The sequence below is a fragment of the Musca vetustissima genome, unplaced genomic scaffold (assembly GCF_032173495.1).
Source record: "Musca vetustissima isolate MV318-11 ecotype Yass unplaced genomic scaffold, APGP_CSIRO_Mvet_v1 utg8222, whole genome shotgun sequence".
Classification (NCBI taxonomy): Eukaryota; Metazoa; Arthropoda; class Insecta; order Diptera; family Muscidae; genus Musca; species Musca vetustissima.
The window spans coordinates 155,589-174,137 of NW_026887855.1; the positions used below are offsets into that span (position 1 = coordinate 155,589).

An 18,549-nucleotide genomic window follows, 5' to 3' on the forward strand; every position below is an offset into this window, starting at 1 on the left:
ATTGCCTAAAATCTGTCATTTTGACCAATTGTGAAATATTTAATAATCAAACTACTTTTATTATTGTATAAAGTAAATGTCTTATATGACCAGATCAGTACAACAACATCGAAAACCGTTTGCTACTCTAGAAACACAAACGAACATACAAATCGGGAAAATAAATTTTATATTTCCCGTCGATTTTACTCTTACAGTAAACATTTACTCTTTTTCGAACATTTTGTCCGCGATATTATTTTTCAAAAAGGGAAGCTCGAGAGCCCTCCCACCGACAACGAATAATAACAACGTTTTGTATGATTGTAAATAGTTTAAAAAAAATTTCTTTACACAATAAAAATTCTTTCAGAATGAGGTCATTTTGACCGATTTTAGGCAATATAGGTATATAAAAAAATCCAGTCTTTCTAGTGTTAAAAAAGTAAACTTCAAAAAAAAAATAAGTGAAAATACGGAATTATTTGCCAAATCTTCCTGTTTACTTTTCTCAGTATTATAGCAAAAAAGGAAAAAACGCCGTACTCTCTGAAATAAAACTAATTTAGTAAATGTTACTGGAAAAGTAACCATTCAAAACTAATAATACGGCTGATTTAAATCAAGGTTTACCAAACTTTCCATGGCATAATTTTGAACTCATCTATCAATTTCAAATAATTTTTTTTGTTTTTTTCACATTTAAATCATGGTATAATAATAAAAGGTAACAGCAAGTGTTGTTGTACAAAAAACGATACAACAACCACATGGAAATTTGTTGTTGTAAGTTCTACTAGTGTCAACTCATTTGACAGAAAAATGTAAACAAACAAACAAATTATCATCAAATTATTTTTATTTTGAAAATGGAATATTTTCGAATCCTCAAAATAAAAATTGAAAAACATGAATGAAAATCTATCAAATTTATATTTCTATCGCTTCCACATCTATCCTTTAATTGAGCCATTGCCATATATATGCTGGGAATAGCGAGTAATTCCTTCAAGAAAGATTTGCTTCCTCAAACTTTCCCAGCAGGCAGATTGAGTAAATTGAATACGGGAGCACATTAAAAAAGAACAATTTCAAATTGTATGCGTTCCCAATTTTCCTGTTGGGTGATTTTTAAAAACATAATTTGTCAAATGCATATTGACACTAGTATTACGTTGGAATCAAATCAGCAGCGATTTGCTGTTACCTTTTATAATTGTACCATGCATTTAAATATATATAAAATGTCAACAAATACGAAATACACAAAACGAATTGCCAGAAAATTGTCGGTACGAGCATTTTTTTTTCATTTCTATTCCCCTTGCCCTCTCTCCTACAAACAAAGACTTTCCGCAAATAAACTCGTCTAATCTAAATTGGGACATACTTTCTAAATCTTTTAAGTATTTTAAGATGAACAATTCTTTTCATAACCGTATATAAATATACATGCTATGTACAGATATACTTATTTTTAATCAGGACATGTGGTCAATATATTCAATGTGATATATTTTCAATTTTTTATCCACATTGATGGATGGAAGTCTAGTTTAGAGCACCCTCGTGAATCGTTTTGAAATTCTTTACCACAAGTAGTCCTTGGACCCTGATTTTATTATTTTTCTTAGGAAATCGGTATTTCCGGAGATATGGGCCTCCAAATTTCCGTTGGACCCTTGTATTATAAATTTTTAAAATCCACTAAGGCAATATGGGTATCATTTTAAAGCATTTGAAGCCCTGATTACAAAAATATAAAATTCATATCAAATAAGTCGATACTTTCTGTGATATGGATAGGTAAGTCCACTTCGTACTACTACTACTGCTAAATATATTTATTTATTTTATTTAAACTCTTTCATGTACACAAAGCCTTATTTGGCCAATTATTATGAATACATTATGCGAAATCGTTGATATATGACACTACTCTATCATTAATAAATTTTTAATTCGAGCGAAGTTGGTGGATTTTTGTACTGTATTTGTGTAGTCGGTTTTTTACTTCTCATTGATATTCGTGTTCAATATGATTCTATTTCTATTGTAGACGAACAATTAGTTTTTTGTTACGGAAATCCAATTCGATTCGAATTAGAGTGATAATGTACTACTATTTGGCATAGGATTCAAAACATACCCAATTTTTTTTTTTGGTAAGCTATATTTGTAAATGTCAAAATACACGATTTTCTCCATGTATAAGACGTCACTATATACGGTATTTTTTCTAATTTTCAACTAATATAACATTTACATTGCACCAGATTTTGTTAACCCAGTGGGTTTTTGTCAATTCCAGTACATATATGCCAAATGAATCATAAGTGTGGTTTTATATTTGTCGGGATCGGGATCGGTGTTGAGAGTTTCTCTCTCTCTCAGTGGTAAATTGTGAATTGTGTTGGAAAACATTACCACAGGTAGGAACAAAAAAGTGCGAAAAGGTACCTAAAATTCTACTTCAAATGATAAAAAATCATAATTATCGAGAAATATTGGCCAATATTTATACCAATTATTTGCATAAATAATATATGTTATAATTTAAGCGTAAATGTATTCACGAATAATAAAAAATCTAATTTTTGTTTTGGTACGTTTATGTCAATTCGTACTTTTTGTGAACAAAAAGTACGCTTGTTACAAAATTAAAAATAGCGCAACTCTAATTACTCTCTCAAGAGAGAGAAACTCTCAACAACGATCCCGATCCCGACAAATATAAAACCACACTAAGAAGTTCTAATGTCAAGCCCATGGTATAATAATAAAAGGTAACAGCAAGTGTTGTTGTACAAAAAACGATACAACAACCACATGGAAATTTGTTGTTATAAGTTCTACTAGTGTCAACTCATTTGACAGAAAAATGTAAACAAAGAAACAAATTATCATAAAATTATTTTTATTTTGAAAATGGAATATTTTCGAATCCTCAAAAAAAAAAAAAAATGAAAAACATGAATGAAAATCTATCAAATTTATATTTCTATCGCTTCCACATCTTTCCTTTAATTGAGCCATTGCCATATATATGTGTAACACATATGACAATGCTGGGAATAGCGAGTAATTCCTTCAAGAAAGATTTGCTTCCTCAAACTTTCCCAGCAGGCAGATTGAGTAAATGGAATACGGTAGCACATTAATAAAGAACAATTTCAAATAGTATGCGTTTCCAATTTTCCTGTTGGGTGATTTTTAAAAACATAATTTGTCAAATTTATATTGACACTAGTATTACGTTGGAATCAAATCAGCTGGGATTTGCTGTTACCTTTTATAATTGTACCATGTGTCATGCCGTGTAATTGAAACATTATTAAGTGCTACAGCTACTTGCTTATAGCACAGTTAGTAAGCGTGGTTTTACATTTATCGGGATCGGGATCGGTGTTGAGAGTTTCTCTCTCAGTTGTAAATTGTGAATTGTGTTGGAAACATTACCACGAAAAGGTACCTAAAATTCTACTTCAAATGATAATAAATCATAATTATCGAGAAATGTTGGCCAATATTTATACCACTTATTTGCATAAATAATATATGTTATAATTTAAGCGTAAATGTATTCACGAATAATAAAAAAATCTAATTTTTGTTTTGGTATGTTTATGTCAATTCGTACCTTTTGTGAACAAAAAGTACGCTTGTTAAATAAATTAAAAATAGCGCAACTCTAATTACTCTCTCAAGAGAGAGAAACTCTCAACATCGATCCCGATAAATGTAAAACCACGTTAAGAAGCGCACGATTGACTACTACTAAAATATATCATATACTTGTGTTACAAAAATTTGTGTAAAAAAATCTTGCCAATCTGTTTGTTTTGGCAAAATATTTTTGGCAGTTAGAAATTCGCCGATGCGGCTACCTTGTATATCTACCTTGTTTTCAGCAATTCGCTTCTTAAGCGGTGTCCATCATACCTCATTCGTAATATTTGTATGTTCACTTTGAGTTCCTTCTTTATTGGGCATCTTCTCTCTTCGCTCTATCCGCTATTATTTGTACGAATTCGAGCGAAGTTGGTGGCAGTTCTTGCTACATAGCTGTAGACGCGCTTGGCGAGTTTCATTTTCATTGAGTTGTTAAAGTTGGCGAAGAAAAAGCAAATTGATTGTCTGTGCAAATAAATAGTGCAAATCTGTGCTGCAATACAAGCGTACACCGTACAATTTGGCGCGTTTTATTGATACGTTTTTTGTTTGGTTTTCTGTTGTAATAAGTAAATTAACTTTCCCCAAAGTTCCCTTCTGCCGAACGATAAGCTAATCTATACACACACAAGGACTTTGGAAATTAATGCATATCCATCATGGATCTAGCCAACTTGGACAAAATGAAGGTGGTCGATTTGCGAAATGAGTTGCAATCGCGTGGCCTCGATTCCAAAGGAGTTAAGGCGGTGCTAGTGGAGCGATTACGGGCCCACTTGGAAGGTGGTAAGTGAGCAAGACAGTATAAAGTGCGGAAAACATGAAACATACAATGGAAAACAAATCGGCGCTTGCACAGATGGAACATGTGTATCCAATGACATGGTCTTTCTAGTGAATGTGGTTGCCACATGGTTGGGCGCGTTTTATGTTGCAATTGCAAGCTAAAAACGGGCAGAGTTGCCATGATTTCCGAATTTTTTTAAGTGTATATGTAGACTATCTTAATCTACTGGTTTCGAAATTTTCCTTCTGCTACTACTCTCTTGTATTTATTTCAGATGTTCCTCCTTCTCCTGGCACACCCGGAAGACGTAGTCGACGTACAAGATCAATGACCAGGTCTCCATCTCCTTCACCAGTTAAGAAGAATGCAGAAGTACTTGAGACTTTAGAGGAAGAGGTTACAGCCGCTGAAGAAGCGGCAGAAGCCGCCAAAACGCCCGAAAAAGAAATAAATCAACAGGAAGAAACTACTCCGGAAAATAAAAATATAGAGACCCATGAATCAGATGAATCAGAGATATTACGTGAAGAACCAGCAAACGAACCGGAAGATAAACAAACAAATGGCGCTGAAACCAATAGGCCTATAGATGAAATAGCATCTGAGGAGAAAGAAAGTGAAAAAGCTGACGTCGAACACGAGGAGCTGAAAGACGAAAATGAAGCCGCCTCTTCTAAAGATAACGATGAAAAGGTGGAAAAAGAAGAACATGCACATGCAATACCGAAAGATGATGAAAAGCATACGAGAGAACGTTCTCGTTCAAGAGACAGGAACTCCCGATATTCCCGTTCTCGTTCACGATCCAAGAATCGTTCAGCTACACGATCTCGCTCGCCAAAGGCTCGCAGTGCTGGTGGACCCAATAGCCCAAAAGCTGCGGAGGACACTTCAACCCCAGAAGATGAGCCGACAATTGAAGACAAGCAATTCGGTTTAAGCTGGTGTAAGTGATATATCCCCTGTAATGAGTATGTCTGTGTGCCAAACAAAATCCACAAAAAATTACAAATCACCGGTTAACAATAACAACAACAGCACAACTTGTACATTTACTAATCCTATTTTACAAAAATAACTGACCTACTAAGGATAATTTGCAAAGTAGTCAGGCTGAATCCCAGTTGTTTTTATAAAGGCAGGCGAGGGGTAAAGCAGGGAAGACTATAGTGTCGGATCTCGGACTATAGTGTCGGATCTCGGTCCCTACTAATAAATATTTTTTTATAGAAACAACGTACTTGGATTCAGCCTGACTATTTTGCAAAAACAAAATACACACAAAATTTGAACTAATTAACTAACGTTTTCAACAAACTTGAAAATGCTAATGGGTTTTGTGGTCTTTACTTTTTAGTTTTAGGAAATAAAATCCCTTTACCGTAAACCTTTTATTTTATTTTCAGATGATTCGGATTTACATCTTCGTATTGATCCTGTTACCTTTACATCGGCTAAACCCATAAATCATGATATATACGCACTAGTATGGTCGGGTGCACGAACCAATTATGGCGTACGTGAAGGTAAAGTCTGCTTTGAAGTTCGCTTGTCAGAAGAATCGAACATTGGGCGAGATCACACATTCCGGGATGAACCACACATCAAAGGTTTCCGTGTTGGTTTCTCAATGCCGTCATCAAGTCTGCTTTTGGGCGAATCTGAAAACTCATTTGCTTATTGTGAATCAGGTCGCAAGGCGACAAACGGAGAGTTTGTGGATTTCGCCAAACCATACCAACTAGATGATGTTATTGGGTGCTATTTGGATTTAGAAAGTACACCATGCACCATAAAATATACATTGAACGGCGAAGATTTAGGGGTTGCTTTTGAATTCGATAAGAATATTCTGGGGGATAACAATGCATTGTTTCCACACATTTTAACCAAGGGTTATGAGTACCAAGTTAATTTTGCTGATAACGACAATCTTTTGGTGAATGTAGAACGCAAAGTTCGGAAAAGACTTAAACCAAAGAAAATCGAGGAAAAGATAGTCGAAAGCAAGTCCGATAGTCCAAGTAAAGACAAAAAACCTGAAAATGCCGATGAAGAGGATTGGGATAATGAAAAGGCTAATGTAAGTGAAGAAGAAAAACCAGATTGTCAAAGTGAAGATGCTAAAGTGGGAACAGAAATTAGCGGAGATACTAAAGATGAGTCTGAAGAAACCCCAGATGTGGAAAATAAGGGTACAGATAAAACTGGCGATGAGGAAAACAAACCACAGGAAGATAAATCGGCGGAGAATAAAGAAGTAGTTGAAGAGAATGTAGAGATGCAAACAATCTCCAAATCTGAAAGCAACGAAGAAAAGAAAGAGAAGAGTAAGTAAATTATAAGCCCCTACAATCTTGTATAGCACTGACAAAATAACAATTTTAGGCGAAACTGAAGAAGAAGAGCCCAATAAGGAAAGTACTGAAGAAGGAAAAGTCGATGACAGTAACAAAGAAGATGATAGCGGACCATCGCCTTCTAAACGCAAGAAGTTGGATGCAACCGAAGAAGATGATGAATATGAAGATATTCACCCCATACCTCGTGAAACCATGGCGCTCATCGATGGTTATGAGTTGATTGCTCTAATTCCAGAAGAGAAATATATAGCCGGACCTCAGAGGCCGGAAAGCCGCAAGGAATGCGAAGTCATTCTAATGGTTGGCTTGCCTGGCTCCGGTAAAACTACTTGGGTGTTGAAGCACATTGAGGAAAATCCAGAGAAACGTTATTACGTTATTGGGGCTGATGCCCTAATTTCCAAAATGACAGTACGTTAAAAATATTCTTCGGCAATCGTTTAGTATATTATAATTAACAATATGCTGATTATCTTTCAAGGTGGATGGAGCGCCCCGTAAGTCTGTTCACAAAGGACGTTTCGACCGCATATACGAATTATGCTTCAACGTATTGACGTCACTGGAGGATATTGCCGTCAAACGCCGTCGCAACTTCATCCTTGATCAGGTAAAAATCTATTCAAAACAAAAATGTGCACGGGCTTAAACATATTTTGAGATATAAAAATACAATTATAAAGTTATGGTCTATTAAGAAAGCCGCTAGCTATCCCAACAGTCACGTACAATTGGCTGCAACGCTCTGCAGGTAGGTCTTAGTATATAAGTGGACCCCCTATATCTGTGTAAGTATACGTAAATACATACGCTACAATGGACTCCAAGTTTGTACTGATAATGGTTTATCGTCATGAATGATGTGGATCGAGCGGCAAATTAGCCAATTTGTAAGTAAATCATTGAACTGTAATGTGCCCTTTGGAAGAATGCAAATAATTTGCAATGAAATTATTGAGTGATGTTACTCTACGGAATAGGTATGTGTAGATTAAGTTATAGAACTAAGAGAGGAGATATAGAGGAAACAATGTTGTTGGAAATTTGAAAATATACCCGGAGAACTATATCAAAAGATATGCAATATGAACAGAATAGAACACAACTACCTTATACTTAATTATTTGAAACAAAACAAAAATGTATGCCCTGCACATAACTTATTACGCAACGTAATCCATAACGTTGCCTTTACTACTTTTTTATTTAAAATAAAACTGAAACAACCCCAACAAAACATCTACTAAAACTCGTACAAATGATCAATATTTACAACCCTCTCCGGAAATGAAATAAAAAGGGAAATGCATATGCCTCTGTTCAGCGACGTAAAATGAAAGGCTTTGGAGATTTTAAACGTAAAGCTGTTGTTTGCATACCCAGCGAAGATGAGTTGAAACGTCGTCAGGAGGAAAAGAAGGAAAAAGGACATACGTACACATTGAGAGAATCAACTTTACATAGTTTCCAAGGTAAATATATTGATGTTGACATTTCAACGACCATAACTACACCTATTACTATTCCAAGAAATTACATTTGAACAGCTAATAGTTAACATGTCTAGAGACGATCGATCGCAGAAAATTCCCAATTCAATATATAGCAGAAACCTTCACATGATGAACGGCGAAATTTTCAGTAGCCAGAAAATGTTAAGATCAACTAAAACTTTTATTATTTTCCCTCAATGTTCAAAATTTGTTTACCGAATTCGTTGTTATCTTCAATGTCTGCTTCTGCATAGTTCGCCCAATTTATTTGAAATACGTCATACCTTTCAAACTAAAACACAATTTAATCCATGCAAATGTAATTTAAAAGTTAACTGTAAAACGTGATAATATGGTTTAAAAATATTATCGTTACATTTGGTGCATAGTTGATTGGCATTTTAGAATCTCTTCATTGATTCTAAATAAGAAGCTTTACTATAAAGACGACGTATGTCGTTAACATCGACCACTTTTAAATGTGGACATTATCATTTCGAAACAATGCTGCATACCATTACAGGCTGGTGGTAATGGTGTGTGTGTATGCCCGACATCTGCTTTAAAGTGTATCGTTACAAGTTCTATCGTAGATTACAAGAATCTAATCAGAACTTGTATTTAAGAATAAACGGCCCATGTTTTAATAATTTTCCAGATAAAAACAACAAACAATGATGCTTAAATGGCAGGATTCATTTTTGACTGTTTTACATTTCAGCTAATTTTACATTGCCCTCTTTGGAGTTTGGTTGGTTTGATGACATTATATTCACCGATTTGAGCGGTGACGAGGCTAAGGAGGAAGTGAAGAAGTACAACGAAAAGGGCAAGAAAGCTTCCAACAGAGACAAACGCCAACGTCGCGACAATTATGGAAACGACAATCGGCGCCGCTACGATGACCGAAGGCGTTATGATAATCGAAATGACAATCGATGGAATGACCGACGTACTGTTGGCGGAGGTGGAAGCGGCGGTTATGGTAATAGAGGATACAACGGTGGTAACAGGGGATTTGGAGGTGGCGGCAGCGGCGGTGGCTACCGAGACGATCGTGGTTATGGCGGCGGTGGAGGAAATCGCGGTTATGACCAACGTCGCTACAGTAGTGGCCCTCAAAACTGGGTGCAAAACAACCGAAATCGCTACGATGACCGCAATACCAATCGATACAGCACCGGTGGCAACCGTTATGATTCGTATGGTGGAGGTGCAGGATCTCGTGATTATCGGAGTAGTGGCGACAATAGGGACTACCGGGATAGGAACAGAGGTGCTGGTGGTGGTAATGGTGGCCGTCGTGATAGTCATCGCTCTGGAGGTAGTAGTACTAATCAGCGGGATTTTCGGCATGGCCACCGCGGCGAAGATAGTCGCGGTGGCCCAGGCTCAGGCAAAGCCGCACCAACTTCATCTAATTACAAGCCCAGTGCGGCTGGTGGAGGCAATTCCTCGAGTTATGAAATGTACAATAAAAAGAACGTATGTGATGATATGAATACATAAAATAGTCGTATATTTATATTTTTTGAATCATAGACACAGGCTTCAGCAAAATACAACCAACAACAGCACCAACCCCAGGTCCAGAACTGGCAACAGTATAATCAACAGCAACAACAACAAACCAGTGCGGTAGGACAACAACAATATTGGAATTACGATATGCAAGGTAAAAACATTTGGATGTTTGATTGGTGGTTTATCTTATCTAAATTAAAATTCTTGTTACAACAGGTTACGCAAATAATCAGCAGTGGCAATCCATGGATCCTCAGCAACAACAGCAGTGGATGTCCTGGTGGCAGGTAAATGATTTTTGTGCTCAGCATATATGTTAATTTATTCTAACATTTGACATTTCTGTTTTGTAGCAACAAGGTGGTTCGGGGAACAACGCAGCCCCCGATCCTAACCAGTACTGGTCTCAATATTGTTACACAACACCGGAAGCTGCAGCAAATCCAACAAACAAATAAAATGGCGCAAATAGCAGACTTCTTTGTTAGTTATAACAACACAAGTACAATATTTCTATCAAAATAAAATTTCCAAACCCTCAAGCACCAGATTAAATTATTGTTAGTCGTATAAAAATGATTCCCACATCTTTTTAGTTTAAGTTATATTTTTCTGCTCTTGTTAACAGAAATGTTTCCTTTAAAGAATATTTTCATCCTTTTTAATTCTTTGTGTTTTGTACAACGTGAATGTTGTTAATTTCGAGCAACTTAAATAAAATATATTTTAATAATTTGTAATTTAGATCTTTTTAGAATAGAATTGATGCAAAACATTTTGCGGAGGAAAAACAAACGGCTGATACAGCATTTTTTATAATATAGAATATAAAAAAATAACGTATTTTCAAAATCAGATTTATAGGAAATCCCATGGTACATACATCAATACAATATATATATATATATATATATAGGTTAACTAGCAAAGTCTTGGTCCATTTGACTCACAAACAAATTGGCTTCTAGAGTCTAGAAAACAGCCAACGTTTTGTTCATCCCATACCCTACATAAATAACAGCAGTTCTTTTCTGATTTTTATCACGCAAATTACTCTCAAGCAGACCATGTGTGCGTTGATTTGCCCGATGCTGTCATATGGACAAGCAAACAGTTAACACGGCGTGCCAGGGTAGGGTTACCGTTGTACGACTAAAGTTGCAATTTGCCACCTTTTTGATGACCTGTGACTCTATGCCACTTATGTGCAAAATAGTACGATGGCGATGATGGTTAAACACATTCTCATTTCCTTAGTCATTCTTGGTGACGATCTCTCAGTTATGCTCTCACACAATCCCAGTTCTTGAAGTCTCAACAACGACTAAACCCGAGAAAAAAAAACGACTAAACCCACCTCATTCGTAACTTTCGGTCCTCCACTTTGACTTCTTCTTTATCGGTCATTTTGTCTTCTCCCACATTCGTTAGCTGGTGGAACGTTTTTCAATTTTTGTGTTGTGTTGAACTAAAAACAAAGGAAGTTAACATTAATTTTTCCCTTACATTTCGTTCATTTTTATAAAAGTAATCAAAATATTTATAAGATTTACTCCCACTATAAATTAAAAAACCAACATTTTTTGAAAATTCTGCTTTGGTGTTCCTGTGAATGAATAATGGCTGATAAGTACATGCAACCCGTCAACAACCACTTTGCATTTGAAGACGTAGATGATAATGTATTTTTGGCCAGACGACCAAACAACAATGGAAACACTGGTAAGTGTCTTCAATCGAATCACCTTCTCGGTATTATTTCCATGCTTTTTGAAAATAAAAAAATCTAGATATTACTGGAAGTAGCTCTGTCGAGAGCAGTATTGATCGAAGTCCGAGCTTTGAAGACCATCGCCTGCAATCCTACCAGCAGAAACGTCGGGAAATCGAGGAAAGAAGTTTGCAATCGACCCAACGATCGTTAAATATGCTTTACGACACCGAGCAGGTTAGTATTGCTGTTGCTTTTTGCCTTGAATAGAACAGTCTGGTCACCGCCCATACCACAAAATTACGTATTGTCTGCATGTGAAAATAATACGCCATTACATTTTAAGGTGGGGAATGCCACTGCGGTTGAACTGGCGAAACAACGGGACCAACTGGAGAGGACAAACAAAAACTTGGACGATATTAATGCCTCGTTGAGATACAGCCAACGCCATTTGAATAGCATAAAAAGCGTTTTCGGCAGCATAAAAAATCATCTTTTCGGAACAAGGGAAAATACAGTGCCGAACAATCCGAATACTGAAAGGAAATTGTCTGCCGATGCTAGTGCTACTCCAAAAGCACGAACGGAAGGTGTTAAAACAACAATACCTTCGCCTTCTGATAAGTATGACCAGCATCCAATATCGCGAATACGCGAGGATAGCTCACACCGACAACAGCTGATGCAAAGTCAGCAGGGAAGGCAAAACAATCCATTTGAACAGCAATTGGAGGCAAACCTAAATGAGATGAGCGACAACCTATCACGTCTGAAAGGTCTAGCTACAGAATTAGGGTCAGAGATTGAATACCAGAATGATTTATTGGATAATATGACATACAAAGTTGAAGACGTCGATCTAAAGTTATCGCGACAGAATAAAGACATCTCAAAACTCTTGGGTAAGAAATAGTTTTTAGTGCGCATTTCAGTGATAAGAAGCTTTCATTTAAATTAAGGAACCACCGCTGTAATAATGTTTGTTATAATAATCTCCATTAAAACCACCATATGTATTCCAAACGCATTCGCATTTTGTTTTTCTGGGTCGTCGTATAAGACCAATAAATGGTAGGTAGACATACTCATTAAAATCGTTCTGTACTAATGGTCGCGACTAAGCCTGTATGCTGCAACCCAATTTCTATTCACTGATTCAATGCTAGTGCTGTGTATATCTTCGCCGAGTAACCGATGCAAATATGGCAGTCTGGTAACCCTTGTTGTTTGTATATTACGTGTGTATGTGTGGGGTAGGAACTTTGGACTTTCACTTAATACGAGGTTTCTCTGTTATTGGTGTAATTGGTTTTGATTTGTTTGTTTGTTGCGCCAACGTTCAGAGGTCGTCATAAAGAAAATATGATTAATACGGGTAAATTGGCTGGAAGGACTCTGTTTATAACTGGAGCATCGAGAGGAATTGGCAAAGCTATTGCATTAAAGGCGGCGCGTGATGGTGCAAATATTATTGTAGCTGCGAAAACCGCAGCGCCACATCCCAAATTACCAGGAACGATTTACAGTGCAGCTGAAGAAATTGAGAAAGCCGGTGGAAAAGCCCATCCATGCATCGTTGATGTCAGGGATGAACACCAAATTCGTCACGCCGTAGAAAACGTAACAAATTGCCTGATTTAGTCTACAAAAAATCGGCTAAAATGTGTTTTTTTTTTAATTTTAGGCGGTGGCCAAGTTTGGCGGCATAGATATTTTGGTAAATAATGCGAGTGCCATTTCCTTAACACCCACACTGAATACGGATATGAAGAGATATGATTTAATGCACCAAATAAATACACGAGGCACCTTCTTGACATCGAAGGAATGCCTTCCATATTTGTTGAAATCTAACCATGCACATATTCTTAATATTTCGCCGCCGCTAAATTTAAATCCTAAATGGTTTGCTCCCCACGTTGCCTACACTATGGCCAAGTATGGAATGTCAATGTGTGTATTGGGAATGGCTGAAGAGTTTCGGGATAAAGGCGTATCGGTGAATGCATTATGGCCCCGTACAGCTATACACACGGCCGCAATTGAAATGTTAACAGGGCCTGACAGCGCACAATTGTCTCGCAAACCTGAAATCATGTCAGATGCGGCTTATGCCATTTTAATCAAAGAACCGCGAAATAATGAAACTGGCCGCTTTTATATTGACGACGAAGTCCTCCAAGCCAACGGCATTACAGACTTAAAACAATACGCCTGTAATCCGGAAAATGCCGACAAGCTAATGCCTGATTTCTTTTTGGATGCTGCCGAAGATGTTAAGAATAATGCAATGGAAAATACAGAAACCACCAAAGATGCCGGAGCCGACGCTATTCCTAATCTTTTTAATAAAATTCAAACTCTTTTATCTCCCGAAATAGTTGGAAAAGTACAGGCCGTATACGAGTTTAATATAACTGGCGATGAGAAGGGCACTTGGTTCCTAGATCTGAAAAACGGATCGGGTTCATGTGGCCGTGGCTCTGCCCCCGTCCAACCAGACGCAGTCTTGACAATGAAATCGAAGAATTTCACCGATATGTTTGAGGGAAGACTTAAAGCAGCTCCAGCCTTTATGAGTGGCAAGTTAAAGATAAGCGGAGACCTACAAAAGGCAATGAAGTTGGAAAAACTAATGAAATCCTTAAAATCTAGGTTATAAAATGAGATTGTTTCTAATTATTTGTTAAATGCGTCAAATGCATATTGCCTTATATATTTATAAAGCTATTTTCTATGTTTATTCATTTCATTTTGGTTTTTTTTTTAATTTACTAGAATGTAAAAATGCATTTTATTTTGTAAAACGAATCTTGTTACGCCTGCCAATAAATTTACAATACAAAAAATACTTGTTTGAAAAATAATAAATAATGATTCACAAATTGGACTTTTGAACCAAAATGGTGTAGATAACTGGTTCAAAAGATCGTCATTTGAATGGTGGCTTATCAGGAAAGCACATTTCAAGTTATCGCAATAAGGACTTTGAAGTGCTTTTATTTAAAGTTCATTTGGACGGTTGAGTCTGGGAAAACATTTTTTTTTTTTTTTGATTAACAATTATGCGTTCTTCAAGGATGTACAGTCGAATTCGGATAAGCGAACGCCGGTTTTTAGAAAAAAAATCGGTTAATTGAAACTAAAAATGTTAAAGAATTTTCAAACACTATACTTCGCTTAAAAGAAAGCCGGGATTATTTTTGTTAACGCGACGAAATTAATTAAATTCTGCATAAGAGAAACAAATTTACTGAAATTACGCGTTTTCGCTTAATGAATACAACTGTACTTTACTTTTTAATATTGTAAATCTTGGTAAAAATAGAAGGTAACAGCAAGTGTTGTACAACAAACGATACAACAACCACATGGAAATTTGTTGTTGTAAGTTATACTAGTGTCAACGGCATTTGACAGAAAAATGTAAACAAACGAACAATTTATATTTATTTTGAAAATGTAATATTTTCGAATCCTCAAAATAAAATTGAAAAACAAGAATGAAAATCTATCAAATTTATATTTTTATCGCTCCCACATTCCCCTATAATTGATGCTGGGAATTCCGAGTTATTCCATGACAAAAGATTTGTTTCCTCAAACTTTCCCAGCAAGCAGATTGAGTGAAATGAATACGGGAGGCAATTTAATAAAGAACAATTTCGAATTGTATGCGTTCCGAATTTTCCTGTTGGGCGATTTTTAGAAACATAATTTGTCAAATTCATATTGACACTAGTATAAGGTTGGAATCAAATATTATATTGAAAATATTATCGTACTGACCTACTGTTGCAGCACATAATCTACAGACACCTATTTAATCTACGAGTGATTTATAGACCCCTAATTCTTATTAGTATTGTTTTGGTCAGACGCGGTGGTTTCAGCTTGATTGAGGATTCTGGTTAACATTTGGGTTTCGCTTGAAGATTCAGAAGATTCATTAGAAATGGAGGATGCTGGAGTTTGCAATTTCCTAAAGGACCCATTATCGATCAAGTAAGTCAGAAATATATTTTTAAAACAAAACCATTTTGGCATTTTTTCAAATGCAGGAGTCTAGCGTCGTTTTGTTGGCGGGACTTTTTTGAGATATTGCTTTTGTGAAATGTATGCGGCATAAGTAGGGCTACATGTGGTATATTTAGACGCTTTGAACCTAATCGCCATTCTTTCTCCATTGGATTTGATAAGTTACGAAAAAAACACAACAAAGGTTGAAAGCATTGGTATCGTTTTGGGAATAGAACACATAGTTTGGTACAAGAGCCACTGTATATGTATTGATGCGTAGAGGCTGAACGCATTGCATTTTATAAGTTGCCATAAAAATATCACAACACCACAGGTTGAATTCATTGGTGCAGTTTTGGGAAGGAGACACGCACAGTTTTATTATTCGTGTTCCAGAACGTTCAATGCTACAAAACGTTCCCTTACGATGGAAACTAGCAATGCCAACTTCCAATTTTGTTTTGTGCTCAATTTTTATATTTAGGAGTACCAGTAGTCGGCTCTTTGGAACGTTCATATTTTCATTTTTCTTTCTAAGTACATTTTCTGTACATTTCTAAATACATTTCTGCTATTATAAGTACATTGTAACTTCTTAATTGTATTATGATTCATCTTCTTCAATGCAATAAACATAGATCTACTGGGTTTACCAAATCCAGCACAGTGTGAATTTACAATTACACATAGTTTCAAGGTTATATTGTAAACCCCACTCAAAAACATTTTTGTAATTAAATAGTAATTTGAATTATACACCTGTCGGCTACAGGAAAAACCTGACCAATTTCCTCCTCCTCGATAGGATAAAACAAGCTATCTTTTTCGATTATATTTGCTGTTCCAGAACCTGCAAGAATCCTCTATTAATGGAAACTGTATTCCATATATACTTTATAAAGTTTTACCAATTGCTTGAGTAGGTAACCGACAAATTGTATAGAACCATTTAAAAACATTTCCTTTTTTTGTATAAATGGATCGGTCTTTAGAGTTATTTTGAAAAATATATCCCCTATATAGTGAACACCTTGATATAGTGAACTCCTCGAAATAGTAATTAGGATTTTCAATACGCAGTCCTCTAAACGATAAACCCCGTAAATCTGCTTCTAAAGTCAATCAATAAATTTCGGAGCGTAAGAAGCAAACATTTTGTAGCGAAATCTTCCAATCAACTTAATAACAAGCTGGATACTGTGAAAAAAAACGTTCACTATGTCAAGACGTGTCGTTACAAATCGTTTGAAACAAAATGCTCACCAATTTGTTTCCTAAGTAATATTATGGTAATGATGGCGTCTACTGGCACATGCCGACATTAGGAGCCCTTACCGTGTATGATGTGAGTGAAATGCATTTCTTAATGAAGTTGTTAAGTTTATTGAGACTTATAAAAAAACATACAACGCATTAACAATAAAATTTCTATACATATATCGGCCACTTAAAACTATAATGTATTGTTTTAATTTTAATGTTTGGAGGATCAAGTACCAATGGTCAAACCATTTTAAATTGTATCTTTCCTTTTATGGACATTATCACTCTGATTTGTAAGGTGCAGTTGGCCACATATTCATAACAGTCTATTGTCGTTTCTAGCGATTTAATTACCAGCGGCACAAATTTTGAGATAAACACAAATTTCGACGAAGGCTTCACCAACGATATCTATGACGAACTAAATTTAGGATCCGACGATGAGCAAGAAGACGATTCTAAAAGTGGCATTGATCAGTCGTTGTTGGTTTCACCATGGACAAAACCATTTGAGGAGTTGAAGAAGCACATGCTACAATTAAATGAGAACATTTGGAAAAAAATTACCAAGGCTGGAGATAAAAATGAGGGCGTTGTGCCCCCCATCAATGCTAGAGCGTGTATTCGTTATAACGCCTACTGGGAAGGTGAAGGTACGCCATTTGACTCGACGTTTTTAAGAGGCTCCTCCTACAGCTTTTACACGGGACGCAACGAAGTCCTTCAAGGTTTAGAAGATGCAGTCTGTACTATGCACAAGGGAGAAAGCGCACAGTTTCTTATTTCATACCATTTGTTATTTCGCGAAATGGGATGTCCACCACGGGTAAAGCCAAAGGCCGACGGCTTGTTTATTATTGAACTGGTTGGCTACAATTTGATTGGAGACATTGACGCCGAACAGCAAATACCCGAAGAAGATCGCGACAAATATTCAGTGGTAATCGATAAAGTCAAGGAAATCCATTTAAAAGGATTGGACTTTTTCTCCCAAGGAATGTATCGCAATGCATGTCGGGCATTCGAAAAGGCACTCGACCTTCTAAAATTCAGTCGCTTATCCAACGAAGACGAGGAAAAAGAGCAATCTGCATTTCTTCTCAAGCTCTATACTAATTTGGCTGTATGCTACATAAAAGTAAATGCTCCTTCAAAAACCTGCATAATGTGTAAAGAAATCAGGCACTTGACAAACAATAAGCCTTCGTGTAAAGCTCTTTTCCAAGAAGGCAGAGCCCTCCATATGTTGGGTGAATATGAAAAGGCTCGAAGTCTACTGATTAAAGCTCAACATATGGAGCCACATAATTTAGATATTAGCGCAGAGTTAAAACTACTAGAGGAACGGTACAAATCCTACAAGGAGAGCGAGAAAAAATTGTGGACAAAGGCTATGGGTCTGATCAAAGACGCAGAGGGCGACGCAGCAAAAAATAACACCAGTGACATCGATGAACTCGAAAAAGAAATGTTAAATCTCATGACAAACTTTAAAGACGACAAGAATCAAAAAAATTTGAAATTGCCATCGGGACTAACAACCAAGGAAATCGAAACACTCGATAATTTAGCCAAGCGTTTGGATCTGAAGCTTACGCTAAATACACTGGATACTACCCAATACATAATCATAAAGAAGACGTGAATGTAACACATACATGTGTTTGTATGTATTCTCTTATATCTAAGAAATATACATGTCTGGAGTAGTGGTAACGAATCTCCCTTGCGCTG

The 18,549-nt window shown here is 36.3% G+C and overlaps 4 protein-coding genes across 4 annotated transcripts; all 4 read left to right on the plus strand.

Moving 5' to 3' along the window:
* The first annotated feature begins 4,292 nt into the window (after positions 1 to 4,292).
* LOC133335621 (heterogeneous nuclear ribonucleoprotein U-like protein 1) lies at positions 4,293 to 10,373 on the plus strand. Its single transcript, XM_061543931.1, has 10 exons — positions 4,293 to 4,437; positions 4,713 to 5,384; positions 5,845 to 6,772; positions 6,861 to 7,212; positions 7,283 to 7,411; positions 8,102 to 8,273; positions 9,016 to 9,779; positions 9,837 to 9,969; positions 10,035 to 10,105; positions 10,172 to 10,373. The coding sequence occupies exons 1-10, from the start codon at positions 4,311 to 4,313 to the stop codon at positions 10,274 to 10,276; spliced, it is 3,453 nt and encodes a 1,150-aa protein (XP_061399915.1). The 5' UTR covers positions 4,293 to 4,310; the 3' UTR covers positions 10,277 to 10,373.
* A 1,064-nt stretch (positions 10,374 to 11,437) lies between these two features.
* LOC133335657 (synaptosomal-associated protein 29) lies at positions 11,438 to 12,445 on the plus strand. The gene is made up of 3 exons (XM_061543965.1): positions 11,438 to 11,540; positions 11,609 to 11,766; positions 11,876 to 12,445. The coding sequence occupies exons 1-3, from the start codon at positions 11,438 to 11,440 to the stop codon at positions 12,443 to 12,445; spliced, it is 831 nt and encodes a 276-aa protein (XP_061399949.1).
* A 449-nt stretch (positions 12,446 to 12,894) lies between these two features.
* On the plus strand, positions 12,895 to 14,200 carry LOC133335607 (hydroxysteroid dehydrogenase-like protein 2). The gene is made up of 2 exons (XM_061543914.1): positions 12,895 to 13,152; positions 13,217 to 14,200. The coding sequence occupies exons 1-2, from the start codon at positions 12,895 to 12,897 to the stop codon at positions 14,192 to 14,194; spliced, it is 1,236 nt and encodes a 411-aa protein (XP_061399898.1). The 3' UTR covers positions 14,195 to 14,200.
* A 1,287-nt stretch (positions 14,201 to 15,487) lies between these two features.
* LOC133335622 (inactive peptidyl-prolyl cis-trans isomerase shutdown) lies at positions 15,488 to 18,460 on the plus strand. Its single transcript, XM_061543932.1, has 2 exons — positions 15,488 to 15,537; positions 17,158 to 18,460. The coding sequence occupies exons 1-2, from the start codon at positions 15,488 to 15,490 to the stop codon at positions 18,458 to 18,460; spliced, it is 1,353 nt and encodes a 450-aa protein (XP_061399916.1).
* The last annotated feature ends 89 nt before the right edge of the window (positions 18,461 to 18,549 follow it).

Bases quoted from the DNA above. Each gene is read 5' to 3' on its own strand.
- LOC133335621 (XM_061543931.1), top strand. From the start codon at position 4,311: ATGGATCTAGCCAACTTGGACAAAATGAAGGTGGTCGATTTGCGAAAT. The intron at 4,438-4,712 runs GTAAGTGAGCAA...TATTTATTTCAG, and splicing joins ACGGGCCCACTTGGAAGGTG to ATGTTCCTCCTTCTCCTGGC. The intron at 7,412-8,101 runs GTAAAAATCTAT...TGAAATAAAAAG, and splicing joins GCAACTTCATCCTTGATCAG to GGAAATGCATATGCCTCTGT.
- LOC133335657 (XM_061543965.1), top strand. From the start codon at position 11,438: ATGGCTGATAAGTACATGCAACCCGTCAACAACCACTTTGCATTTGAA. The intron at 11,541-11,608 runs GTAAGTGTCTTC...AAAAAAATCTAG, and splicing joins AAACAACAATGGAAACACTG to ATATTACTGGAAGTAGCTCT. The intron at 11,767-11,875 runs GTTAGTATTGCT...TTACATTTTAAG, and splicing joins TGCTTTACGACACCGAGCAG to GTGGGGAATGCCACTGCGGT.
- LOC133335607 (XM_061543914.1), top strand. From the start codon at position 12,895: ATGATTAATACGGGTAAATTGGCTGGAAGGACTCTGTTTATAACTGGA. The intron at 13,153-13,216 runs GTAACAAATTGC...TTTTAATTTTAG, and splicing joins TTCGTCACGCCGTAGAAAAC to GCGGTGGCCAAGTTTGGCGG.
- LOC133335622 (XM_061543932.1), top strand. From the start codon at position 15,488: ATGGAGGATGCTGGAGTTTGCAATTTCCTAAAGGACCCATTATCGATC. The intron at 15,538-17,157 runs GTAAGTCAGAAA...TGTCGTTTCTAG, and splicing joins AAGGACCCATTATCGATCAA to CGATTTAATTACCAGCGGCA.